At 36.6% G+C, this 24589-nt stretch overlaps 6 protein-coding genes across 21 annotated transcripts; 4 read left to right on the top strand and 2 right to left on the bottom strand.

Annotated features, from left to right (window-relative positions):
* Nucleotides 1-291: 291 nt before the first annotated feature.
* LOC116428134 (uncharacterized) lies at nt 292-8849 on the bottom strand. Of its 3 annotated transcripts, XR_012998225.1 has the most exons (7): nt 7489-7645; nt 7090-7347; nt 6876-7016; nt 6692-6816; nt 6547-6609; nt 1241-1657; nt 292-1168 (listed from the first exon to the last, which is right to left on the bottom strand). XR_012998225.1 is itself a non-coding variant. In XM_031979356.2 (6 exons), the coding sequence occupies exons 1-5, from the start codon at nt 7615-7617 to the stop codon at nt 6591-6593; spliced, it is 672 nt and encodes a 223-aa protein (XP_031835216.1). In that variant the 5' UTR covers nt 7618-7645; the 3' UTR covers nt 292-1168; nt 6547-6590. The 3 variants fall into 3 exon arrangements, 2 of the variants coding, with proteins under 2 accessions (XP_031835216.1, XP_031835217.1); XM_031979356.2 differs by lacking the exon at nt 1241-1657; XM_031979357.2 differs by lacking the exons at nt 292-1168; nt 1241-1657; nt 7489-7645 and adding an exon at nt 8589-8849 and having other exon boundaries at nt 5766-6609.
* Nucleotides 455-5798, top strand: olf186-M (Ki-ras-induced actin-interacting protein-IP3R-interacting domain olf186-M). Of its 2 annotated transcripts, XM_031979332.2 has the most exons (6): nt 455-605; nt 773-785; nt 1058-1358; nt 1456-1751; nt 2449-2676; nt 2746-5798. In XM_031979332.2, the coding sequence occupies exons 2-6, from the start codon at nt 776-778 to the stop codon at nt 3810-3812; spliced, it is 1902 nt and encodes a 633-aa protein (XP_031835192.2). In that variant the 5' UTR covers nt 455-605; nt 773-775; the 3' UTR covers nt 3813-5798. The 2 variants fall into 2 exon arrangements, with proteins under 2 accessions (XP_031835192.2, XP_031835194.2); XM_031979334.2 differs by lacking the exon at nt 773-785.
* Nucleotides 8850-9473: 624 nt separating the features above from the next.
* LOC116428119 (dipeptidase 1) lies at nt 9474-12454 on the top strand. Of its 3 annotated transcripts, none has more exons than XM_031979320.2 (8): nt 9474-9688; nt 9835-9961; nt 10550-10721; nt 10805-11242; nt 11352-11610; nt 11716-11800; nt 11898-11973; nt 12075-12454. In XM_031979320.2, exons 1-8 carry the CDS (start codon nt 9605-9607, stop codon nt 12313-12315), a joined length of 1482 nt encoding a protein of 493 aa, XP_031835180.1. In that variant the 5' UTR covers nt 9474-9604; the 3' UTR covers nt 12316-12454. The 3 variants fall into 3 exon arrangements, with proteins under 3 accessions (XP_031835180.1, XP_031835182.1, XP_031835181.1); XM_031979322.2 differs by having other exon boundaries at nt 9504-9688; nt 9783-9961; XM_031979321.2 differs by having other exon boundaries at nt 9505-9688; nt 9806-9961.
* A 1209-nt stretch (nt 12455-13663) lies between these two features.
* LOC116428114 (neprilysin-11) lies at nt 13664-19444 on the top strand. 9 transcript variants are annotated; one of them, XM_031979307.2, is made up of 17 exons: nt 13664-14026; nt 14083-14157; nt 14742-14800; nt 15376-15449; nt 15589-15776; nt 15982-16227; nt 16303-16508; nt 16629-16895; nt 16980-17124; nt 17227-17441; nt 17538-17714; nt 17818-17980; nt 18093-18141; nt 18238-18305; nt 18401-18537; nt 18636-18803; nt 19022-19444. In XM_031979307.2, the coding sequence occupies exons 3-17, from the start codon at nt 14789-14791 to the stop codon at nt 19196-19198; spliced, it is 2292 nt and encodes a 763-aa protein (XP_031835167.1). In that variant the 5' UTR covers nt 13664-14026; nt 14083-14157; nt 14742-14788; the 3' UTR covers nt 19199-19444. The 9 variants fall into 9 exon arrangements, 8 of the variants coding, with proteins under 8 accessions (XP_031835167.1, XP_031835165.1, XP_031835169.1 ...); XM_031979305.2 differs by lacking the exon at nt 14083-14157; XM_031979309.2 differs by lacking the exon at nt 14083-14157 and having other exon boundaries at nt 15376-15512.
* Nucleotides 18866-21717, bottom strand: LOC116428117 (p21-activated protein kinase-interacting protein 1-like). Of its 3 annotated transcripts, none has more exons than XM_031979318.2 (4): nt 21585-21717; nt 21160-21431; nt 20860-21022; nt 18866-20776 (listed from the first exon to the last, which is right to left on the bottom strand). In XM_031979318.2, exons 2-4 carry the CDS (start codon nt 21256-21258, stop codon nt 19488-19490), a joined length of 1551 nt encoding a protein of 516 aa, XP_031835178.1. In that variant the 5' UTR covers nt 21259-21431; nt 21585-21717; the 3' UTR covers nt 18866-19487. The 3 variants fall into 3 exon arrangements, with proteins under 3 accessions (XP_031835178.1, XP_031835179.1, XP_031835177.1); XM_031979319.2 differs by having other exon boundaries at nt 21520-21665; XM_031979317.2 differs by having other exon boundaries at nt 21495-21637.
* A 29-nt stretch (nt 21718-21746) lies between these two features.
* On the top strand, nt 21747-24457 carry LOC116428115 (2',5'-phosphodiesterase 12). Its single transcript, XM_031979313.2, has 6 exons — nt 21747-23034; nt 23113-23252; nt 23345-23631; nt 23720-23872; nt 23950-24070; nt 24154-24457. The coding sequence occupies exons 1-6, from the start codon at nt 22220-22222 to the stop codon at nt 24414-24416; spliced, it is 1779 nt and encodes a 592-aa protein (XP_031835173.1). The 5' UTR covers nt 21747-22219; the 3' UTR covers nt 24417-24457.
* Nucleotides 24458-24589: the final 132 nt, after the last annotated feature.

Genomic DNA, 24589 nt, shown 5'->3' with positions numbered 1-24589 from the left:
TGCACCTACACAACTTGGCTCTCTCGACTCTTTATGTATACACGTGCGTGCACTTGCAGTCTTGCTATTAAGTCTACATACATGTAGTTACTTACAATCTATTATATGTAATTTTCTATATTTCACTGACTAAGGTTTCTACTAATTTCCGAGGGTTTTATTTTATATTGCATAGTTACTATTTCATTTCCTGAAACTGCCTTCCCCGTTAAGTGTATATCAATGAGCAAATACTTAGTTTAGTCGAAACATGTTTACGTTAAATCAATCAAACCATGCCATAAAAGTTCATATATTCGAAAGTAAAAAATATTTTATTGTAGAAATCGTTTATACACGCCTTGTACATTAAAATGTATAAAAAATAAACTTGTGATAACGATCAGAAACATATGTTTTTTTATTCGAACAGTGCCACTGCATCGAACGGCCCTGGAATACTCCCATAGTGTGAGTAACAACTGTAACAAGTGGCCGTTTTGTTCTCAATGGGATCGCGGAGCACAAATCGTTCGGAGTACGATGCTTCTTTAAATATGTGTTTAAAAGCGTTCTCATTCGTATAAGAATGCATCGTGTACCGTGATATTTCATTTAATTACAAAGTAGGTATACATTTATCATATTCGATACATTAATGTTCTTAGAACGTTCAAATTACAATCTTGCAATTCTGCATGAAAATAATAACTAGGTAATGCGTATTTATACGAGAAGTGTTCAAATTTTCTTAATTCTAATTACTTTATTATTTTGTTCGTGCTGTTCGTAGAATATGGATCCAGGTATTTAAATAGTGTTTCACATTCTTTTCATAGATTGTTAAGTACAAAATCCTTAATTCACATAATTATGTAATTGTCGTGTACGTAGAATATTTTTAACGAGCATGCAAATAATACAAATAATTCTGCAAATGTATATACAGTAAGTTGTATGTATTTAGCAAACATCTGTTTCAAAGTAAAAATAAATTTATTACTTTAAATCCAATTTATATCAGAAATATCATGTGTTCTTTCAAATTTGTCACTAATAATTATTTTTGCTTTATTAGAGAACGTTGGCAAAGAAACAATTTTAAAAGTAACAGATTGGTTACGTGGAATTTGGGAGATGAGACGTAAAACTGGCCCGGTTCAACAATGGGTTGATTCATTACCGTCACCTGCAAAATCAAATTTATCAATGGAAAATCAACATCAAGATGGACCATTTGGAAAAGTTACTGTTTCATTACCACCAACAGAGCCTAAGGATATTCCATATTCTATGGAAGTTAAATCCCCAAAAATGACCATATCTGCGCCTATTAATGTTCCTAATATGTCGATTATTAATGCATCTGCTCAACCCAGGTATTCTCAAAAAGAAAAGGATAAAAATTCTATATTAAATTTGCTTGAAATGCACAAAATTTTATATACAGAATTTCATTGTTCCATTTCATTGCAGTTCGTTGCCTCATAAACTGATGCGCGATCCAAGTTTGCAGTCTGATAGCAGTCATTGCAGTAGTGTGGAAAGCTTGTTAGAACTACGAAAAGCAGATCCTGAAGCTGTTTTACTTGGCTTAGGGTTTGGTGGTTCTTCGAGTAGTCCTCAAGACAATGGCTCTCTTTCTCGTATACCAAAAAGATTTTTGCAGCCGTCAAAGCTAAAGGGCATAGCCATTAATGATTTTGTGAAGCAACAACAAGAAACAAGCGAGTCCTTTGATTCTGTGTCGTTAGGATATCGAGGATTAACAGGTAAGGCACGTGTAAGATGTTGAAGTATGAACGATGAATAAGTAAATGTGTGAATGCTAGTACATTTAATGGGGAGTGATCTGCACAAACTTTGTGGATGAATTTGTAGAAGCGATAATAATATTATGTTATGGAAATAATAATTTTGTAGGAAGCGATGGCACAGTATCTGTGTCTCGATTATTTCCACGTCGCAGACATTCTGGACCAATTCAATTTGTAAGTCTATCGACAGTTAGGACACATAATTCAAATTATCAATTATGCCATCATTTTTAATTTTCTGATAGCTGTGTGTTTAATGTATACGTGCTTGAAACATTTTTAATCCTTTTCTTTATTGAACTCGCAAGAAAACAGTGTGTAGAAAATTCTTATTAATTTATGGTACCATTAACATAAATGAAAATTAATTTTCGTTATTACATTGTCTGAAGAAAATACTTGTAATAATGAGAATTACATTCATTCATAAAAACTAGGAATGTTAAATACTTTAGTATTATACACTTTATGCGGAGTATATAATTCGTGATTTATTGTTTATTGCTTTAATATCGTAATTATTATTATTATTACTATATTATTCCTATTACTATTACTGTTACTATGAGTTTATTAACGTTATTGCTGTTGCTGCGTATGTAACACGTGCCTTACCACGTAACATGAAATAATTTGTTGTTATACTTTAAAGGTTCACCGTACGTAGCACCGTCGGAAATCGTACAAAAAATTATGCAATGCTTACGAGAACATGAAAGTCATGAACAAGATCCGTATGCACTCTATAATTCTTACGAGCAATACAGTCCGTTGCAACAAACTAGTGGTACACTTTCTGTACTATCACCGGATAATAGGCAGTTTTTGGAACGACCACGTTCAAAAAGCCCCGATATGCGTAATAAACGTATGATTATTGGTAAGAATAAAGTGTATCAGATATTTCTTTCATTAAACACATTATAAAATGAAAATTTATATATTTCAGGACAAAAATCATTTGCATTTGGACATGATGGGAACCTAATTGAAATTAATTCCTCCAATGTGAAAAGAATACGCGAAAATAATATAAACAGTGAACCTAGTTCTATTGGAAATTCACAAATATTTTTCGGGACTGTAGAAAACATGAACGTAGATCACAGTAAAATGTTCGAAGATACGGCTATCCAGAAAATCAACAATATATTACCAAAGAAATTGTCGTTTGATGATAGTATAGAAATTTGCGACGCTAACATTAATGAACCGTTGGAGACAGATAAGGAGTACATAAATACACCTAACATAAAATTTGACGAAGGTATTGATTTCAAACAACATACCTCTTTAAATATAACATCGCAAAATTTATCCGATATTCGAAGAGCTAGTGATGGGGCCTGTGATATGAAAATCGAAAGTGATATACCGATAGTGCAGTCTCGAAGACACAGTGATAGCTTTGTTCATACGACTGAGAATGGTAATAATGAGTCCATTCTGTCACAGAAAAGGAGAACCTTGAAACGTCAGACTAGAGTAAGTGATGTAGACGCAGTCAATTACTGTAATTTCAATTCCAAGACACGTACTTCCGAGACAATGGAACAGAAAGTAATACACTCGCAGAAAAAAATAGATACGCGGGTACATAGTAAGAGCACTCAAACAACCTCACTTAAAAATATCACTGAAAATGTAGGATTAAAAAACGAAAACGATAGTTATAGTATGACGCACGGTTCAAATACATTTGCGGCAGAAGTAAGTGATTGTACCCGTTGTATAGATAATAGTTTTGACGAAGAAAAGCAAAATCATGATGTCGATAAACATTATGATAGACAGAAAAATCAATCTTTAAACCAAACATGTATCGATGATGAAGAGAGTACAACGAATTGTTGTTGTTGTCGTTCTGGTTCTACAAAATATTGGGAGAAGGTGGACAAAATTATACAAGAAAATAAGAATTTTGAGAATATGGTAAAAAAGAATAGAAGAGAAATGGCAGAAATCCGTGAAATGTTAAGCAACGTATTATCCGTGCGATTAGAACCTGGTTTTTAATCTGAATAAATAAATATAATGTGAAAAGAATTATTTGGAACACACAAGCGATAACAATGATTATCGTTTCATCGTTTGTAAAACATTTTATTTCGTATAGTATATTTCAAGTTCCAGTTCAATCTATTTGACAAATGAAATATTTATTTCATATGTATCAATAAATAGGGGTCTATAAAGGCATTTTTTAACACTACATATAGTAAAACTGGTATGCGGAAGTATCTCAGGAAGTAAATTTAGTATTGTAATAACTATTAATTTCAATGATCCATATATGAGGGGACATCTTTATTTGTAACTGTTGCATTTTCATGCTTACAATTATAAATAAAGATGTATTTGTATCTTGTTATGTTTTCAAATTTTATTCTTATTATATAGATGTATAAATCAAATACCAATGTTCGATACATAATGATAGGTATAAACAAGTTTTCATTATCAAATATGATTATAGTGTTTCGTTATGTTTGAATAATATTTTTATTCTATTATTGTACTTGTTAATTTTGATAGATTTCTTTGTTAAATGATTAAAATTATATTATTGTTACATCAACATGTGAATAGTTTTACAGTATGACCCTGCGTGTATTCAATTTTATTAGTATCAAAGGGTAATAATGCTATATCATGTTTCCACCAGTAAAAGAAGTTTGTAGAATTTTCAGCTGCAATTTTGTTCAGCGATGATATGCTAATAATCCATAACAATAACAACAACAACAACAACAACAACAACAATATTAATATTAATAATAATTTATTGTATTTCGTCATTTATAATTGAAACATAATGAACTAGTAAAAAATGTGATAATTACTGAACATTGTTATCTACGTGCAATATTTTACATCACACAGTTAAAATGTTTTTGTGGTGTTTTCAAAGTTTAATATTTTCAATACGACTGTAATCGGGAACATGATCAAACAAAAATTTATATCTTTTTCTCGAAATGGAAAACATTTTTTATAGGTATTTTGACGACTGCTTATATTTGTAGCGTGAACATTAATATTATATAAATTACGTTCCAGATACGCGTGAACATCGTATTTGTTTTTAATGATACACATTAGACACACAAAAAATCGCATCAACTTATAAAGATATAACTATGTACCATCATCTCATGCCTACAAAGTGCACAAAACTAAAATTTCTATTTTTTATATTGTATTTCGTTTCTTTTAATATTATGTATTATAAAAGGTAATATATTTATTAGAATTTAAATATTAATCAATGATCCAATATTAAGATAAACATTAAAAATAAATTATATTATTCTTCCAAAGTATATCTTTTATCAAAAGATAAGAAAAAGCAAAAATATTTCAAGTTTTATATTTTTTTCTTGCTTTAAAGTTTCATACTATTTTGCATTTTTGTTTTGTTTTGATGAATTAAAATTTTAAAGCAATATGTTTTTACAATTTGTTCATGCAATCAGTATGGAGAAAAAATAAACTATAAAAGAAAGTTGTGTGTATGCTGTTTTCATACATGCTTGTACCAATCCTGTGTTATACACGTCTGTGGTTACAATTAATGATTTATTTGTAGTATGAAACGAATATTGTTTTATTTCAACTTTTCGGTAATATCATATTTCAACATATAAACACTTAACTAATTAAAGAAAATATGAATGTAAGAGACACAAGTACTGTAAATCTACACAGCATGTATTTTTCAATTTTGTCTAAAATTTTAAGAAGAGAACTGATTTTTCGGGAGAAATCGCTTTTTCAGGTTTTTTCAAATATATCATTTAATGTTTAGACTTTTAAACTTATAATGAAAATTATATTTCTTACCATATGCCTACATTCCAATAAGTTTGATGTACATAGATTATACAAACAGGAGAGTTGTTTTTGTGTTATGTTTAAGAAACGATAAAATGTACAAATACGGGAACACTGAATAAATATTTAACACAATTAGTTTTTACCCTCTTTTCTTTCTTTTTTTTTTCACAAATGCATTGTATTCATAAAACTAGTTCCAACGATATATCACTGAACATGATTCGTGATGGAACAAGTTCTTCGTTCACACTATTGCTATCGACATAAATGCATTATACATTACACACTTATGGCCACAAAAGTTTCTCAAAGATTAAAATAAAAAATCAGGTATGACATGATTTTTCAGGAAAATTACACAATGATAGGAACATAACGCAAACGGTAACTGACACTGTGATTTCTATATCTACAGTTCTGCATTTCGTCGACTAAACAATAAACACAATGTAAGATTTAGTTCCTCAAAATAATGCTAAATAATATAAATATTTAAAGTACAGTAGATGGCCATGTGAATTTTGAGATCATGACTGTAATTGTTGCCAGAAAAGAAGTAGAAGACAACGTTTTAAAAATAATTTACAGTCTGTGTAATGGGATTAAACTTTTGTCAAAACTATAAAACATAAAATATGAGTGGATATTGTATATTTAAATAACTGGATAATGATGAAGGTTTACAGTTGGCTTTACCGTTAATTGAAGTGCATATTCAAGTTTGATAGCACCATCAATTACATGGAAAGCTACATTTTGCAACAAACCGAAATACATGGTCCACTCAATTTTATTTTTAAACATGAATCTGCTAGAATATCATTTTGTAAACTGCATCTATGTGTTTGCGTAATATGCTTGTGTAGTGTTTACTGTGTACATGTGAATGTAGATGTATTCTTTCTTAGCATACCTTAAAATGTATATAAACAAATAAGATCAATTCTGATCTTATATTTAGTCTTCTTTTTCTTCCCTAAAAATAGAAAGAAACAAACGATATTCATTACAATTTTACTTTAAATATAGTACAAATATAAAGAAATGTAAAAGCTTACTTTACAACTTCTTGTTGTTGTTGATCAAGATGCAGTTCAACAATTGTTTCTGTTCTACTTTGAACTTTGAAAGTTACTTGTGCAGCCAAGTATTTGTCTTTATTATTCACCGACCACCCAGAATACTAGAACAAGTAGAAGTTGGAAGATTTCATAACAACCACAAGAAAGATTTAAAACTCACCGTCGATGTGCTTTTGTACAATGTTTTTCCTTCTTCCTTGAAAGGTAAAAACTTCTGGAGTAATGCTTTCCCATCTATCCTCCATAACGTCGGTTCTGTACTTCCACCGATGTCTGCTTTCGCAACAACAAATGCACCAGACTACAGAGGACAAAGCAAATGATGGAAACAATGCTGTCCCTCTATTATTTAAAGAATACTCGTATTAACTTACAGTAAAGTCCTTTGGTGTTTCACCAGACGATTCATTGAAACTATTATCGTCAGAGTCTTCTTCGTCTTCGTCTTCTTTTTCATCCTCTTCTTTTTTGGACCGTCTTTTCTTTTTGGGCTTTTTTCCTGTGTCGGAATCGGACTCGTCATCTTCTTCATCATCTTCCTCCTCATCCTCTTCTTCTTCTTCATCTTCCTCTTCTTCTGAATGTTGCCGCTTCTTGGCAGCTTCTCTCTGAGGTCTCTTCTTAGTACCACTCTAATAACATAAATTGAAATTTGTTGCATTCAATAATCATAATTGAAAATGATAAGCTGCTACAATAACTATTGAGAATACTACTAATATATTAAAAATATTCAATTTTGCTATAATTTATAATAACGAGATGTATTTTACATTGAAGATTGGTTGTAACCCAAAATATTTTGAAAGAAATTGCGAAATAAATGATCGAAAAACAATATAATTCAAAGTGTACGTATGCATGAGTATGGTGTAATGGCTATACTGTTTTGATAAATTCATTGGCTGGCGCCACTGACTAACCGGCCGGCAACGATTAATTTGCGTTAGTACCAATGACAGACGCTGTACCGCAAATACAATTGAAAAATGAACATATTTTTGAGCGTAAAAGTGATTTGATCACCATGAACCTCTTTCTTGTACCATTAATCATCAAAGATCTCCAATGTATATTTACTATAAATCAAACTAAATTTTTAGCAACAACTAAAAGAGTTTTGGAAATATGCGATATATCGAATAGCGTGTTTGTCAGCGCGTCGATACAACCGATTCGTATTCGAAAAGATTAATAGAAAACAGTGTACATCTGATAATAACGTAATGAACTACAAAATATAAACATAAATCAAAACATTATTCGATCAAAATGGGTGAATAGTTCTCAAAGAACGTGGAAAATTTGTTGATTACTTTCTTCGAAAAGCAACGGATCGAATTGAATGGGATCGGATTGGATCGGATTGGATTGGATCGGATCGGATCGGATTGGATCGGATTGTATCGGATTGGATCGTATCGTATCGTATCGTATCGTATCGTATCGTATCGTATCGAATAGAAAAGGATCGAATCGGATCGGATCGAATCGAATCGAATCGGATCGAATCGAATCGAATCGAATCGAATCGAATAGAAAAGGATCGAATCGAATCGGATCATGTTGGACCGGATCGAATCGAATGAAATCAAATGAAAACAAATGGAATGGAATGAAATTAAATGAAATTAAATGCAATCAAATGAAATCGAATCAAATCAAATGAAATCGAATCGAGTCGAATCGAATCAGGATTTCGATTGACAGATCTTGACTCACGAATAATGGCGTATTAATGTTTTTGCCCAAGTTCATATCTGGATTAAAAGTTCCATCGAACGGTATAGAATGATAATCGGTAAGAAAACGAAGGAAGAAATATCGAAGATACGTAAGAATAAGGAAAGCAAAAGCGTTAGCGTGGGCTTACTTCGACTCCAGGTTCGGGAGTCCACTCTTCCTCAGAAGCTCCCTCCATTTCTTCTGGATCGTCCGCGGAATATTCGTCCTCGTCCGACACGTCCTTGGTTTTCTTCATGTTGCTTTTACGCGAAATGTTTGCAAACTTTCCCGAGGGAACTCACCGAACAAGAGAAACAGTCACAAGACCGCGAACAAATCGACCAACTAGCACGGGATTACCGCAAACAATATGGCGGTGTACGGCGGTGGGAATTGTCTATCGCGCACATCCTTTTGCGCAGCCTGGAAGCGACGCGTATTTCGTCGTTTCCTGCGCGTTTCTATCACCGCGGGACACACCGTCCTTTCAAATAACTAGTGAGAAATTACAAATATTATGAAAATAACTTGGACGCATCGAGGAAAACAAGCAAAAGATGAAGAACCGAATAATGGAAACGACGAAAGCATACAATTATAAGAAACTTTCAGTAACGAGCCGTGCCCATAGTAGGACAGTTTTTCCAAAGTTTCGATACTGAGCAATTCGATACTGAGAAAATTCCGTTGAAACTGTGATAAAATTACGGTAAAATTCTATTAAAAGTACACGCATTTCATACATACATTGCAGCAGGATAAATCTCTGCGTGACAAGAGATTATGAGAAATTGAAAATCACGATAGAGGAAAAGGCAAACGTTCCCCTAATAATAATCTCCAGTATATTTTCTTGATTTGGAATCGCTTGAACAGAAACGGTCGACGATTGATGAACCGTTACGTAGTCCGTATACCCGCGTAAACTCTTAGTTACTCGACTTGTCGTGATAATTTCTCTCGAAAGTCGCCGATTGGACGAAAGTTGGCGAATTTAAAAGAGGTTTATCGGTCGGCCGATATCGGGTCGATACGGTAACCGGCGCGCATGCGTTCGGATGCCACGGATAGAGACGCTCCCTTCGGTATGTACCGATTCTGAGAAAGAACAGAAAGATTTTCGTACAGGTAACGCGGGAGGAGAATTCACGGAAACACGGAAACATGTTCGAACTTTACGGAGTTAATAAAGACGGTATGGTTTATCGGTCACCACCGCCGAGAAGAAAAGAAGTCGACATACTCGAGGTAGGCTACGTGAATAAACTGTAATGCGGATGGTCCGTCGGGGAGGAATTCTGCGCGTTCGCTTATGTTTGCTTGCTTTCGGTTCGCCGGATAGAAGCCGGATTTTTCCTTTTCTAGCGAGCTACCGAGAAACGACATGTTTGCAGACTTGCCTGCAGTTGTCAACACCGGAGTTAATGAGAAAACTGCCTAACGGCGATGCGCTGCATCATGCAAAGGACTCGGGTGTTTCCACTTCCTTGGATAAAGATAAAGATTCACCGAGAGAACGCGGTACGTTTTTCTGACATGCCGCCAATCCAAAGATACACGTGGTACCAATATATATACATGGTTGAAATCGAATGGAATGGAATACGACAAGTCGAGCGGTCAGTTAACACGTTCGCTACCAGCGTCAGATATTTGTGATATTAATCCTATAGATATTGTTATTAGAAATTATAAACTACGACATTATATTTAGTAACTCAATGGCTCGTTTCAGTTTCACTTTTCTAATATTTTGTTCAGAAGATTTATTGGATTGAAGAAAATATTATAATTGAGGAGACCGTCATCGAAATAAGTATTGGAGCGAACTTGTTAAGCTACCAACAATCCAACCCTTTCTAATGAAATAGATTTAAATAGTATATGAAAATGAAAAGATGCGTGTGCTCTCGTAGCACGAACAAACTAGTACTTGATATAACTAAACACTTGTTCACATTCCTTATTTTCCTGTAGAGGACTCGCAAAAGAGAATGATTCCCGTTTTCCCATTCCATTTGAATTGCAAAATTGATACATCGGCGAGTTTTCGTTTTGTTCTGGGAAACTTTTTGAAAATTCTTTAACCGGTTTCATGCGCGTGTACAGGACAGAGCATGCTGAGAAGGTGGATAGTGATGGCAGGTTTCTTCTTCCTCGGATGTGCCCTGGTCGCCGGTGTAGGCTTACCTTTAGCTTTGGAACTGCGAAGCTCACACTTGTTGGAGGCCAGGCTTCAAGTGGTGCGACGAATGCTCTCCGAAACTCCTTTGGTCGACGGGTAACCGCATAATCGTATTCCGTACCGTATATCGATGGATAAAGAACGAACGGTGACCAATGAAATCGAGGACAATTTTGTAGGCATAACGATTTCGCATGGAATCTTCGGAAGCATCGAGGGGACATGAAGTTGCAAGACTTCCCGTTCGACGAGAATTTGTCACGCAACGGAAGCTGGGGCCCTCAGTGGCAAACGGATTTGGTGCGACTGCGCGAAGGCATTGTCGGCGGGCAATTCTGGTCCGTGTACGTACCGTGCGAGGCGCAATTTCTCGACGCTGTTCAACTCACGTTGGAGCAAATCGATGCGGTACGTAGATTGGCGTCCAAGTATCCAAGACGAATGAGACTGGTGACCAGTAGCAAAGAGTTGGAGAAGGCGCACAAGGACGGTGTGATGGGAAGTTTAGTAGGAATCGAGGGTGGCCACAGTATCGGCACCTCTATGGCGGTACTGAGGAGCTTCCAGCGGCTCGGGGCGAGGTATATGACTTTGACACACAAATGCAACACTCCGTGGTAAGTTTATCACGCGAAAACAAACGTACGCGAAAGACGAGGAGAAAGGAGAAAGGAAAAGAAGAGGGAGGCAAAGAGGATTTCGCGTGAATCGATTTCGTATTTTCAGGGCAGACTCGTGTACAGTCGAAGACCCGAATTCTATAGCATCGATGGACTTTCATAGCAACGGGCTTTCGACGTTCGGCAAAGCGGTCGTCAAGGAGCTGAATCGTTTAGGGATGCTGGTGGATCTATCCCACGTCTCGATCAGAACTATGAGGGATGCTCTGATGATAACAAAAGCGCCGGTAATATTTTCTCATAGCGCAGCCAAGGCTCTCTGTAATTCATCCAGCAACGTTCCGGACGATGTGCTTCGTAATTTGGTGAGGAGAGAAAATCATCGGCGAGACTCGATATATTCATGGTTTCCCAGATGATTCCCGCGATCGTTCAGAATGAATACGTTTTCGTATTCGTTTCTGTTTCAGTCGGTGAACGGTGGTCTGGTTATGGTCAGTTTCGACAGCGCGCATTTAAGCTGCAGCGACAAGGCATCCATGTACGATGTGATAGGTATGAGCGTGACGTCGCATTAAATATCAACTATATTTTCGAGAAATCTCTCATCTTTAATAGAAACAGACGACCCGTGTATTTATTTCTCTTCCAGCTCATATCAACCATATCCGGCGAATAGCTGGTGTAAACCATGTGGGTCTTGGAGCCGGTTACGACGGTATATTAAGGTTAGCGAGTTCAGTTGTTTATACCTTTGCAATCCGCATTTCCAAACTATAATATATTATTAACGGCTTCATTATATCGATTACGGTTTACTTCTGTTTAGTCCGCCGGTTGAACTTCCCGACGTTTCTGGTTACCCTCTATTGCTGGCCGAATTGACTCGGGATCGAAGGTGGTCGGCTTCGGACATTAAGAAATTGGTCGGTGGAAATCTGTTGAGAGTATTGAAGGAAGCGGAAAGCTACGCTGGTGCTGTGTCGCATCAATCTCCGGTTGAGGAATTGATTCCCCAGGATCTGATCAAGGATTCTGCCTATTGCAGATACCACGTGGACGACGCGTAAAAGGAATGAACGTTCGGGGCTATAGACAAGCGTTTTTATACTGGTAATACGCTCGAACCGCGTACCTTGTACCGTTTCGTCTTTGTACCTGGACTACTTTGTTTTATATTTTTAATAAAGTAGTCGCAACTTTTCCGTCCTCGAGCATTTATTTAGTTCCTTACATTTGGTCAACATGGAAAATGGAAACCAAGATGAAGAGAAAATCCAAAACGAAGACAAAACCTAAAACGCTAATACGCAAGATTGTTGATACGATCGAAGCGAATCCTTGCCTTTCGGGTGTCAAGAGACAATTTCTCTTTCAGTGATCGACGACAACAATCTCGCATTGTTCTTCATTTACGGGACGTTTGCGTCAAAACAATTATTATTAATTTCATGTTTATCTCACTGTAGATAACGAGAACAAACGATTCGAGGTAGTTGTCCCACTTAACACTATCAAACGATGCTTTGAAAAATATTTTTATTCGTTTCTAGCTTCGTTGAAAGCTTAAGCGCTTTCTTGCTACCATATAACCTATTGCTTTTCGTATATGTAATATTCTTTCTGTTCTTTCTATTCTTCAACAGTTGGACGAACGAGTTCAGAGATATATAATCGGTATATATTCGACGTTTGTTACGCGGAAAATTTATCACTTGCTTTTATCCAATGACGCTTGTCGACAATTACATAAAATTTTTAGAAAGAAAAAGAAATTTTTTTTGTTTTCGTCGGCAGAAGGAACTCGAAGAGGATTTCCCTAGTGTGCTCATGAGCGGTTGATGAAGACACAGCAGGGGGCAAAGAGGATGGAAGACAGAAACAGAGTAAATAATATTTATCGCCTTTGCGATAAAATACATCGAATCGTAGATCCAGAGCGTAGTCGGTGAAGAAATAGTATGTAACATTGTAAATAAGATCGATGGACCGTACCGAAGAAATCCGGTTACAATTTGTGGCGGAACACACACGATTGCGGTATCGTTTAGAATTACAACAGAGCGTTCGCGTCGTTATTATTTATTAATTAATATAGACTAACCCTTTGTTACGAGAAGATATAAAGTCGAGGAAATAGAACACATATATACACGTATGTAAAGAATAAGAGGAAAATAATGATATGAAATGGAGTTACTGTCACGTAATGGAAAACTCGTGTTCAATACCAGAATCGTTGCAATCGTTGTCATTGTGTGACGCGATGAGATGAAAGACACGTCAGGATTGCCTAGGAAAATCAAATAAGAAAATATAGAATAGCAATGCTCGAGCAACGAAAGAACCAAGCCTAAGAGATTTGTCTGACAAAGCAGGGGAGGGAGGTTCGTTCGGTGTTGAACAACGGCATCGTGGCGCGGAAGTGGTAGGGGATTCGAAGATTATGCTCTTCGTTCTTCGGGCTGCAAATCCAAAACATCGATTTAGTTATCTATCGACTCTGTGTCTGCGTCGCATCCTTCCCCGGTACTCGGAAGTACGAACTCGTGAAACCATTAACGGTGAACAAGCAAGAGAAAAAAACGAAAGAAGGAACGCATCTTCGACCGATGCGAGGCGAAACCTAAGAACATCGCGTCGTCGTCGCATCTCGAGAGCACGAGGAAGAAGACGAGAGAATGATGCGTTTTTGAAATTGAATTTTCAAATTTAAACTTTTAAACATTTAAGCTTCCACTTTTCGCGAGAATTACGAATCTCGCGTGACATTGAGGCCAGGTGAGCTTAAATTCCGTACACGTGGTTCTTCAGGAAGTATCACGTTTCTTTTAAAGGTGAAACAAGCTACGAGGTAGAGGCGGATAATCGGGAAGAAACAATCACCGACGATAAACGCCCGTGTTTAGATGGTGGCTACGAGTTTTACACACGGCTAAGTTATCGTTTGAAACGGTTTTATTCCGTAAATTTTTATTCCGCCGAAGAGAATACTGATCTCGCAATTAAAAATAATCGCAACTTATTCCGAACTGTGTATAACGACATACGTGATTCTTTTATGTTTTCCTTAGTACCTATGCGAGTCTTTACAAAATGTTTTTTTTTATTTCATTCGAGCAATATATAGCAATATATACGGTGGTACGGAGGAACTTTTCGCGTTCCGCCTTCGTTAACAGTTTATTTTCAAGTGCATGAAAACGGGTTCGCTTGGAACGCATAAATCGCTGGAGAAAATGATTTTCAACGAGAGCGAATCGTGACTCGCGCTCGATTCACGCGTCTTTTTCGATTGCACATCGTTCGACGCGTTGGATTTTATACGACCAGGAACTTAATCAGGAACAACCGAGTAAACGACAGATCGAGTGCATTATCGTTCGACGTGAAATCGCGTTAGTTATAATGTTTCCTTGTTTAGATCGCTCTGATTGAATTTGGTCGATCCGATTCGAATTTCGCTAAAACTTCTTTCGCCGATTCTCTGTTATAGGCGGATAGACCTGATAGAACATCGGAGAACGCGAAACGGACGAAAAGATGAAATATAAGGTAAGATCCTGCGGATCTTGTCAAATCACGAATTCGCTCGCAGAAGAAGCGACATGCAGTATGACGCGATTGTCTTGCAACTGGTCGGAGTTCGCTCTCGACTGTGCACATAGATGCACATATATTTAAGTATATGCTATGTAGATGCGTCCTTCGATTGCATAACCGACGAGTACGAAGAAGCGCAGATCATCCGCGAATGATCCGCGCGTCGAAAACCTTCGCGTTGGCTATTCATTCGTTTGAAGGAGGAAATGGAGCGTAGCGGGAACTTCGTCTCGGGTCTCTTGGAGAAATTCGCGTTAAACGATGTGAAACCGTAAATTCGAATCTCGGAAATAATCGCGAACAAAGACCGTTGATGCGATTCACCAAGTTCTTGGGATGTTGCGGGTTGCGGGTTGCTCGTTCCGAATAAACGAGTATGGTTTTTCAAAGGGTGCATGCCAGTGGTATATCGTAGATCAAGCAATCATCCGAATTATTCGGATCAACGCAAGTCGGATTCGATGAAGAGAAACTTATCTCTTGGAGAGATAACGGTTGATGTTCATGGGCGCTTTCGTTTTTACCAGGTGAACGATCCGGAGAACTATGACAGGGATATGCAATTGGGAGAAACGAGAGGGAACAGCTCGAAACACTCGTGGTAATTGGCAACATTTAGTACCCATCTTGTTAGATTGATGAGCACGAAAGCGTGTCAAGGCGGGTACGCAGCCCCGTTCTTCCGTTTCGATGTAAATTGTACATTTTTCTACAACGCAGTCCTCGATTTATTCGAATAGGCGATCCAACTACGATCCAAGCAACGAAAATGAAAAGTCGTACGGCAAAGAAAGGAGACTGGTGATGGTCATTGTCTTGTTAGTGATGACCGTGGTTGCGTTAGTTGTCACGCTAACCTTGCAGATAGCTGTTTACCGTAGAGAGGAATACGGAGAGATGTGCCAGAACGTGGAATGCGTCAAGACAGGTACCGTATCGTTTCATATCCTCCTGTAGCGTACCATCCCGTTCCCACAAATTCAAGGTCTTTCATTCTTTTCTTTCATTCCTTCCTTCCTTCGTTTAGTTCTTTAGTTGTAATCTTTAATGATCCTTTATGTAACGATTGTTTCTCCGCGTTCGCAATGAGAAAATGATCATTGCCGGTAGACAACTCGCGTTCCCCGTTTCAGCCGCTAGGATGCTGGAAGCGATGAACAGATCGGTCGATCCATGCCAAGATTTTTATAAATTCGCTTGCGGCGGCTGGATCTCGGAAAATCCTATACCGCAGAGTCAAGCTTATTGGGATCGAATGAGCTTTCTTAGGGAACAATTGCTTCGACGTCTAAGGATTCTGCTCGAGGAACCGGATAAAGAGTACGATCCGAAATCAGTCAAGTTGGCCAGAGCTCTGTACAGAACGTGCATGAATACAAGTAAGAAAATTTGACCGAGCGCTAAAGGTCAAGGGGGGTCAAATCCAATATTTCCGATATTTCCGGTATCTCCAGCAAGCATCGAAGCTTTGGGATTGAAGCCGATTCATGAAACGTTGATCAAGCTTGGTTTATCGAAAGATCCGCCGTCGGATGTCGGTAACTGGACCACCGACGTTTCATGGTTCTCGGGTGCGGCGCAAAGGATGTTAGGCTTGAATCTGTTTGTCCAGTTTTACGTAAGCGAAGACCTACAAGACACCAGAAAAAATAGAATAACGGTGAGGGACTGTACAAGTGAGAGACTTCGATTTCTCCATGATTGTGCTCTTCCTATCCATGCGTGCGTTTTATCTCACGCCCACGGCTCGGCTGTTCGATAATGATTCGTGTGGTTTCAGGTATCGCCAAGAGTAACCGAGCATTATTTGCTCAACCCGCAACGTTTTCGCGCGGAACTAAACGAATATAAGAAATACGTGAAAAATATGGTTGAACTGGCTGGCGCGGGAAACGAAAGCGTTACGTTTGCCAATGAAATTTTCGATTTTAGTACGAGACTAGCGAGAACGATGGACACGTCGAAGGAAAGGCAGAACGGAAGTTACTTATTTCACGAAGTAACCATCGAGGAATTGCAACAACTTACGGATCCGTATGCACGACGGGTGACTACAGTTTCGACGACCGATATGTTTCTATTCGAATCTTCTGTTTAACTAATCAGTTGCTCGGTTTTTCGGATGTAACAGTTCAATTGGACCAGATATATCGAAGCTGTATTCGAGAACACCAACGTGACGATCGACGCCAAAACTGACCACGTGATCGTGATCAATCTACATACTCTACAGAAACTACCGGAACTATTAGCAACCACGCCAGCCCGTACCATAGGTATCCCTTCTCCGATGTTTCACCTTTTCTTCTTTTTGCGATACGAATACGTGAATACGGCGTATCGTAAACGACAGGATCAATCCTCGTGTCGTGTTACAGAACGTTTCCTATGGTGGAGCGTTTATTCCACGGTCACTCCGTTAACGTTACAACAATTTCGCGATGTCGTTTTTCAATTCCTACAAAATGTTTTGGGATTGAAGGAGCAGAGAGCCAGATGGAAAGATTGTACCGAAAACGCGAACGCGAACTTCGGCATGGCATTGAGCTACGTCTACGCGAAAAAGTACCTCAACGAACAGACTCGAAAAAAGGTATGGGTGTAATTTTCAATTTTCAATTTTCAATTTTCAATTTTCAATCTTCAATCTTCAATTTTCAATTTTCAATTTTCAATTCTTATTCTTCAGGCTTTGGAAATGTTGCAAGACGTGAAAGACGCGTACGATGAGATGATCGCGGAACTCGACTGGATGGATGTTGCCACGAGAAGTCGAGCACACGACAAATTGCACGCGACTAGATTGTACGTAGGAATTCCAGAATGGATCACAGATTCCGACAAACTGGACAAGTATTACGAAGGGGTGAGTAATGTATGACACACGATACTATAAATGACTATACGGAATTGCGCATTTCTGTTTCGTTTTCTTTCTCTTTTCCTTCTTTTTTTTTCTCTTACCGTAGTCGGAGATTGTATCAGGGAAATTGTTCGAAACGTTCCTGAGGTTAACCGATGCAGGGATAAAAAAGAGCTTGAACAGTTTACGAGAGAAACCGGACAAAAGTCGCTGGATATCAACGGGCACGGCGGTGAATGCATTTTATAGCGCTACATTGAATTCTGTCAGTGAGTAGCCGAAAACGTGTATCGGCATCTCGCCAAATGAATATTTTGTTCCTTCAACTAAAACATTCCGTTTGTTTCCGGTTCCGATTCCGACCCCGGTTACGGCGTCCAGCTTTCCCAGCCGGCATTTTGCACCCCCCTTTTTATGGAAACGGTCTAGAGTACGTATCTACTGACACTGCATCTCGCATGAATCAAACTCATTCCTCTTTTAGGCTCCAACGGTTTTTAATATTTCGAATCACGAATTTTCGTAGGTCCATCAATTACGGAGCCATGGGCGCGATCATGGGTCATGAACTAACTCATGGATTCGACGACCAAGGTATCTGTGATCGACGATAACAATTCGTTATCCACTTTTTCGTACAATTTCAAATTTTTCAACTAATTTTCAACTTCCTTTTTTGCCTTGCCAAGGTCGTAGGTACGACGAGGCAGGAAATGTGAGGCAATGGTGGAGTGAGGAAACGTTGCAACATTATCAGAAAAAAGTCGAATGCATAATCAAACAATATGGTAACTACCGAGTGCCGGAGTTGGGCGAAAATTTCACGGTAAGCATCGATGCTTGATGGAAGCGGAAGAGTATGCATGTCAAGGCTCGATACACAGCAATACACCGATAACGAGTCAATACGTGTTTAACTTGCAGGTAAACGGTGTGAACACGCAGGGAGAAAATATTGCGGACAACGGCGGCATACGAGAAGCTTACAGAGCATACCAAAAGCACAAAGCCCGATCTGACACCGTCAGTAGAACTTTGCCTGGATTTGCCGGATACACTCAGGACCAGCTTTTCTTCTTAGGTTTCGCGCAAGTCAGTTTCCTTAGAACTGCCGATATCCGACCAATTTCTGAATTACCATATCTTCATCTTCATCCTTTTCATTTTCTCTCTGCCCTTTATTTTTCATCTACTTTCCAAACAGAATACTCAACATTTTTAGTACTAATGTCAACAGAATGAAACTTGACACAACAAATATGCATTACAATCCTTTATGCTCTATGTACACGCGTATCTTGAATTTACAGGTATGGTGTGGCAATTATACTAATAGTGCGTTAAAATCGATACTGATAGAAAGAGTACACCCGCCGAATCACTTCAGAGTTATCGGAACACTGTCGAACAACGCAAATTTCGCAAAAGCGTGGAATTGTCCGATCGGAAGTCCAATGAATCCAGTCAATAAGTGTATTTTGTGGTGAACGATAAAAACGATAAAGAAGATGGTATCACTTAAACGAACATTACAGAATAAGTAATATCGCAAGTTCGTACACGTTACGATATTCGGGTATACGCACGCCTGTGATACATTTACATCAAAACGTATCGAGTTTGGGACAGACTGATTCGTAGAAACTAATGTGTAACTTGATGACATACTTATAGATCATAGATCTACATGTATATATTATTTGATAGAAAATGAATTACAGTTTTCAAACTGACCCAGCCTATTCTCCATCGCGTGTTTAATACCAATTTGCTGCTTCACTTTTTCTTCTTTTTCTTCAAAGTCACTCCAATTGCTTCGAGTTGCTTGAATGATTTTCTTTTCTTTTTGACAGATATCTTGTCGTCATTTTTCTCCGATCGTATCGATTTCGTTTTTAAACTATTCGCTGTTACATCATTTGTTCCCGGCGTATTTTCGTTCTCGAATCTTATAGCTTTCTTCGCCTTTTTCACCGATGAACCGTCTGTTTGTTCCGTAGCAATAATGTTTCTCTTTCTCTTCTTCATTTTATTCTTTTCATCTTCGATGACCCAATCCTTTCTCACTTTCTTTTTTTTCTTTGGAATGCTCTCGACTCTATCACGCTCTTCTTCTTCGACGCTTTCTTTCCTCTTTTTCTTCTTCTTCTCTAACGTTGTTGACTCTTTCCGTTTCTTATCAGCAACTGTCTGGTGATCTGCTTCTACCACGTATCTTCTCTTTTTCTTGTTTTTGTCAGCCAAACCCGACTGAACAACTTCGATTGGCGTTACATCCCAATCACCTTCCTTCTCGACAACGACTTCCTGCCGAAATCTGAACTTCCTCTTTTCAACTTCTTCTTTCTCCTCTTCCAATTTAACTTCTTTATCGCGAAGAAAATTATTGCACGCGATCGTGAGGGTCAAGCATGTGATTCTAGCGCCACAATTCACGCTCTGTAACATGTCTAAGCTATTTTTACTATATCTCCAAAGCTTTATTTCGCCGGAACTAGAAGCGGTGACCAACAGATCCCCCATGAAACTCATACATTTCACTCGAATATCGTGAGCAATCGCTTCTACGGTTTGTTCTGATTTTTCAAGATCGTAGAAACGAATTTGACCATTCTCTAACCCTACAGCGATCAGGTCGTCCTTTAAAAATTCTACGCAAACAATTTTTGTATCCAACTTAATCTTGCTATCGATTCCCGCCAATTCAATGGAATATATGTCTATTTGTTGATTCACAGCTAACAAATACTTTTCCCCATTAGGACTCCATTTAAGAACAGTCACGTTGCGAGCATCTAATTTTAATCTAGGCGTTAAGTTGGTTGCGTATGCTTGCCTCCCTTTTACTAAATTCCAAGTTCGAAGGATTCCATCTGCTCCAGTCGACAATGCAATTTTTCCTGTAGGATGAATAGCCACCGTATTCACAGCTAATCCTTTGTGTGCGGTTCTCCAATGTTTTTCAATTTGCCAATTACCGCATCGTATCGCAGCTATGCTACCATCGTTACTACATGTAAACATATGAGTTGCTTTCGGAGTGAATGTGATGCAATTCACTGTGTCTATATAAACATGAAAAACAGAAAATGAAATTGTTTTAAATGAAAATTATATAAATTGCGAATTATGTTACATTTTTGCTTACCATTGTGATGAACAAGTTTACCAAACTCTGTTCTGTGATGCATGTCGTATAGACAGATAGAGTCATCTGCACCTCCGGAAGCTAAATAATGTTTATTAGTTGCGATGCTGCGAACACTGGCTATATGACTATGCGTTGCAAAAGTTCTTTCCATTTTGTACTCCTAAGAATGGATCAATTATCTATTATTCGTCAAATATAAATTACGTTGACGAATGGTATAAACAATATTTTTAAAATTTCATCCAGTGTACAAATGAATATAACCTTCAAAATAACAACAATGATATTGTTACTTACATTAACGATATTATTCACTTTATAACCGAGTAAATATTGCTCATACGTCCCCACTACTATTTCAAATGGATCTGGCACGTTTACATCTAAACACACCATTTTGCACAAATTATTTCTTTACTTGCAATTCGATCGTTTTACACGTGCGCAAGAAAACTTGGTTGATGCGTCTGGTTTGACTGACAATTGCCGCCACCAAAATTTAAGTCGCAATATTCTTGTGTTTCACAAGTTTCAAACATATCTTACGAATCCAACTATTCTGGATAGTTCTAGAAGAAAAAAATAAAACTTCTCATGATCGAAGTAAATGTCACGCCATGTGTAACACATACTGTTTAGAGCTAGAATATTGGGTACCGGTACAATGCAGGGGAACAAAAAGCACAGTTACTTTATTTCGTCTATGGATTCATTATTATTACCATTTCGATTAATAACAAACAGCGTATGCTCAATAACCAATCAGATTACCGCTTTATTGGAACACCAATATTCTAACTCAGTATATTTGAATTATTTAATTATCTTAATTGGCGTAGAGGGCAGACCAAAATCTCTTATTTTTTACACAGTCGGTAATTTAGAACGCGCGATACCGAGTTCTATTAGCTCGAAATGTCTATCTTATACCTCATCTGTATTATTACATAGCTTGAAACTTTGCTATAGATAAAGTCACAGACGTTTTTAATTGTTTTCTTATGCGTTATTATAATGCGAAATTATAGTTAAAAACACCGTAATTAACAATTATTAGTTTATATTATCAGTTCAGGGGTACTTTGCAAACAATCTAATATCATGAAAAAATACGCGCAATCGTAGTTTACACAGTTTCTTGTACTTTTCAAAATAGTGTTTATACCACGTGCATATAAGTATCCATATAAGTACTATTATGTATTGTTGATGTTTATTACTTGTGAATTCAGAAATTGAATGTTTTGTGAATAATAATTACTTCAGTGGTTATACTTCGCGTTCAAGACGTTGAGCGTTAAAACCTTTTTGTTCAATTTTGTAGAGTATTTTATAATAATACATAATATGGTGTGAAATGCTAACTTTAACACGAAATCTGTATTCACATTATCTAACCTATTTTTACCCAATCTCAACGTTTAATCAACATCTGCTTAAGAAATACTCGCAATCAAAAACAACCTCAAATATGAACGAAGGCTTTTTAATGTACGATGAAGGCAGCAACAATTTTCAAATGTCTCTTCGTTACGTTAATACTGACTTAAAAATCGATAGACAATTCAAGTTTTACAGAAATGTGGACGAACGTATAGATAATTTTCTTTCCAGAATAAACATGAAAATAAATGATTATATTATGAAAAAAAAGTTTAAAAAGAAAAGTACTGGTAACTTACAGAATGCAATTGATATCAAGACTAAAACGATTAAATTAGTAAGAAATAATTCTGATCTAGATGGAAATCTTACTTGTAAAACGATTTTAGAGGACCCATCAAATCTAAAATTAATTATTTTTGATACAGAATGTATATTGAAATATAATATACCTTATGTTAAAAAAATTGCATTACCATCCATTATTTTGGTTGGCTTTCCTACTTATCCGTCAAAATTAACATTAACGTATGCTGATAAAACAAAATCAACCTTTAATTGGTATAAAAATGAAAACAATCGGTGGATCCATATTGGAGAAGGTTATTTTTTCATACCAGCTTTGTCCGACTTGGGATGTAAATTGAAAATAATGTGTGTACCAAGAAAGGATGACCAAGTTGGACCCATGATAGAAGTTACATCTAATGGTGTAGTAGAAGCTGGTCCAGGACCATGTCTTTTTAGTAGTAGACATACTTTTACTCAAACTAAATTGTTGGATAAAAGGTACATTTCTAACAGGGAAATTGATGTTGAAATCTTTGCCGATATAAATCAATCATTTGTAAATTATTTTAATTACAGCTTCAGGGTTACATCCTATAATATTTTGGCAAATATATATTCAGAAACTGACTTATCTAAAGATGTGTTATATCCCTATTGTCCACAGTATGCTTTATCTATGGATTATAGGAAATTATTAATTCTTGAAGAATTGAAAGGTAACTCTCCTTTTCTGTCTCTAATCAAGAAAGAATGTTAAACATTTACAGTGAAAATAAAGTGCTTAAATAATCATAATAAATTATTGTAGGATATAATGCAGACATCATATGTCTTCAAGAAGTAGATATGAAAATTTATGAAAATGATTTAGTATCATTTTTGTCTATGTTAAATTACAATAGCATATATAATCTTAAAAATGATATGCGAGAAGGACTTGCAATTTTCTATAATCAAGATAGATTCGATAAATTGAATTGCAGTTGTAGAGTTATTTCTCAAGATACAGATTTAAATGGGTTTAATACTATATGGTTGCAGATTCAAAACGAAAACGTGAAACAAACATTTTTAAATAGAAATACAATTGTACAGGTACTATACAACAATTTATATTTAATTATTAAAAGCGTTATAATTCCTATTTACTTAGTTATTTAAATATTTATGAATTACTTTGTAGACATTGACACTAAGATCTAAGGAAAATTTGGAAATTCTAATTGTTGGCAATACACATTTATATTTCCGACCAGATGCAGATCACATACGTTTATTACAAGCATATTATTGCCTGGTATATCTACAATCACTTGCTCAAAAAACAAAGCAAGAGGTAGGTACATTGCAAAAGTATTCAAACAAAAATTTATATGAATATAATTTACTTTAAAGAATTGTACACATTTTTAGAATCCAGAATATAATGTTAGTATCATTTACTGTGGGGACTTTAATAGTGAACCAAACAATGGTATTTATCAATTGATGACTCAGAAATATATTCCAGAAGACTATGCTGATTGGAAATCGAGTAAGTTAATATTATAAGAGTACATTAATTTCTATAGAACGTTTTGGATTTGTTTCAAGGTTCTCTTCATTATTATGTTACAGCTTCCAACGAGAACGTAGAAAATGTAACTTTGAAGCACGATATTAATTTATCCAGTGCTTGTGGAATTCCAGAATACACAAATTATACAGCAGCCTATTCTGGATGCTTGGACTATATATTTTACCAAACTGATTATTTAGGAGTAGAACAGGTGATCCCAATGCCAAGCGCAGAAGAGCTTAGTTTGTATACTGCTCTTCCATCTGTAGTATCTCCAAGTGATCATATTTCCTTATGTGTAGATTTAAAATGGTTAAAGTAAACATTAACATGTCTTAAAAATGACATTGTTTCTATATCGAGTGAACGTATTTTTTCATTTTCCCACTTTTGTATAGTTAATAACGATGGAATTATTTATTTATTACTTTTTAATTTAAGGAAGCTATGATTTTTAGATTCGACAATTGAAATTCGATGATTTTTCAAGGTTTT

The sequence above is a fragment of the Nomia melanderi genome, chromosome 3 (assembly GCF_051020985.1).
Source record: "Nomia melanderi isolate GNS246 chromosome 3, iyNomMela1, whole genome shotgun sequence".
NCBI classification, from domain to species: Eukaryota; Metazoa; Arthropoda; class Insecta; order Hymenoptera; family Halictidae; genus Nomia; species Nomia melanderi.
This window is presented reverse-complemented; position numbering and strand designations above follow the sequence as displayed.

Coding starts and splice junctions, on each gene's coding strand:
- LOC116428117 (XM_031979318.2), bottom strand. CDS start 21,258: ATGGTGTGTTTAGATGTAAACGTGCCAGATCCATTTGAAATAGTAGTG. Junction 21,023..21,159: donor AAGTGAATAATATCGTTAAT/GTAAGTAACAAT, acceptor ATCCATTCTTAG/GAGTACAAAATGGAAAGAAC. Junction 20,777..20,859: donor TAAACTTGTTCATCACAATG/GTAAGCAAAAAT, acceptor ATGTTTATATAG/ACACAGTGAATTGCATCACA.
- LOC116428115 (XM_031979313.2), top strand. CDS start 22,220: ATGCTAACTTTAACACGAAATCTGTATTCACATTATCTAACCTATTTT. Junction 23,035..23,112: donor ACTAAATTGTTGGATAAAAG/GTACATTTCTAA, acceptor TTTTAATTACAG/CTTCAGGGTTACATCCTATA. Junction 23,873..23,949: donor CTCAAAAAACAAAGCAAGAG/GTAGGTACATTG, acceptor ACACATTTTTAG/AATCCAGAATATAATGTTAG.
- LOC116428114 (XM_031979304.2), top strand. CDS start 15,244: ATGCCAGTGGTATATCGTAGATCAAGCAATCATCCGAATTATTCGGAT. Junction 17,715..17,817: donor TGGACAAGTATTACGAAGGG/GTGAGTAATGTA, acceptor CTCTTACCGTAG/TCGGAGATTGTATCAGGGAA. Junction 18,306..18,400: donor TCATGGATTCGACGACCAAG/GTATCTGTGATC, acceptor TGCCTTGCCAAG/GTCGTAGGTACGACGAGGCA.
- LOC116428119 (XM_031979320.2), top strand. CDS start 9,605: ATGTTCGAACTTTACGGAGTTAATAAAGACGGTATGGTTTATCGGTCA. Junction 9,962..10,549: donor AGATTCACCGAGAGAACGCG/GTACGTTTTTCT, acceptor GCGCGTGTACAG/GACAGAGCATGCTGAGAAGG. Junction 11,611..11,715: donor ACGATGTGCTTCGTAATTTG/GTGAGGAGAGAA, acceptor TTTCTGTTTCAG/TCGGTGAACGGTGGTCTGGT.
- olf186-M (XM_031979332.2), top strand. Junction 1,752..2,448: donor AGGATATCGAGGATTAACAG/GTAAGGCACGTG, acceptor TATACTTTAAAG/GTTCACCGTACGTAGCACCG. Junction 2,677..2,745: donor TAATAAACGTATGATTATTG/GTAAGAATAAAG, acceptor TATATATTTCAG/GACAAAAATCATTTGCATTT.
- LOC116428134 (XM_031979356.2), bottom strand. CDS start 7,617: ATGAATTTATCAAAACAGTATAGCCATTACACCATACTCATGCATACG. Junction 7,348..7,488: donor GGTTACAACCAATCTTCAAT/GTAAAATACATC, acceptor TTATGTTATTAG/AGTGGTACTAAGAAGAGACC. Junction 6,817..6,875: donor TGTACAAAAGCACATCGACG/GTGAGTTTTAAA, acceptor TACTTGTTCTAG/TATTCTGGGTGGTCGGTGAA.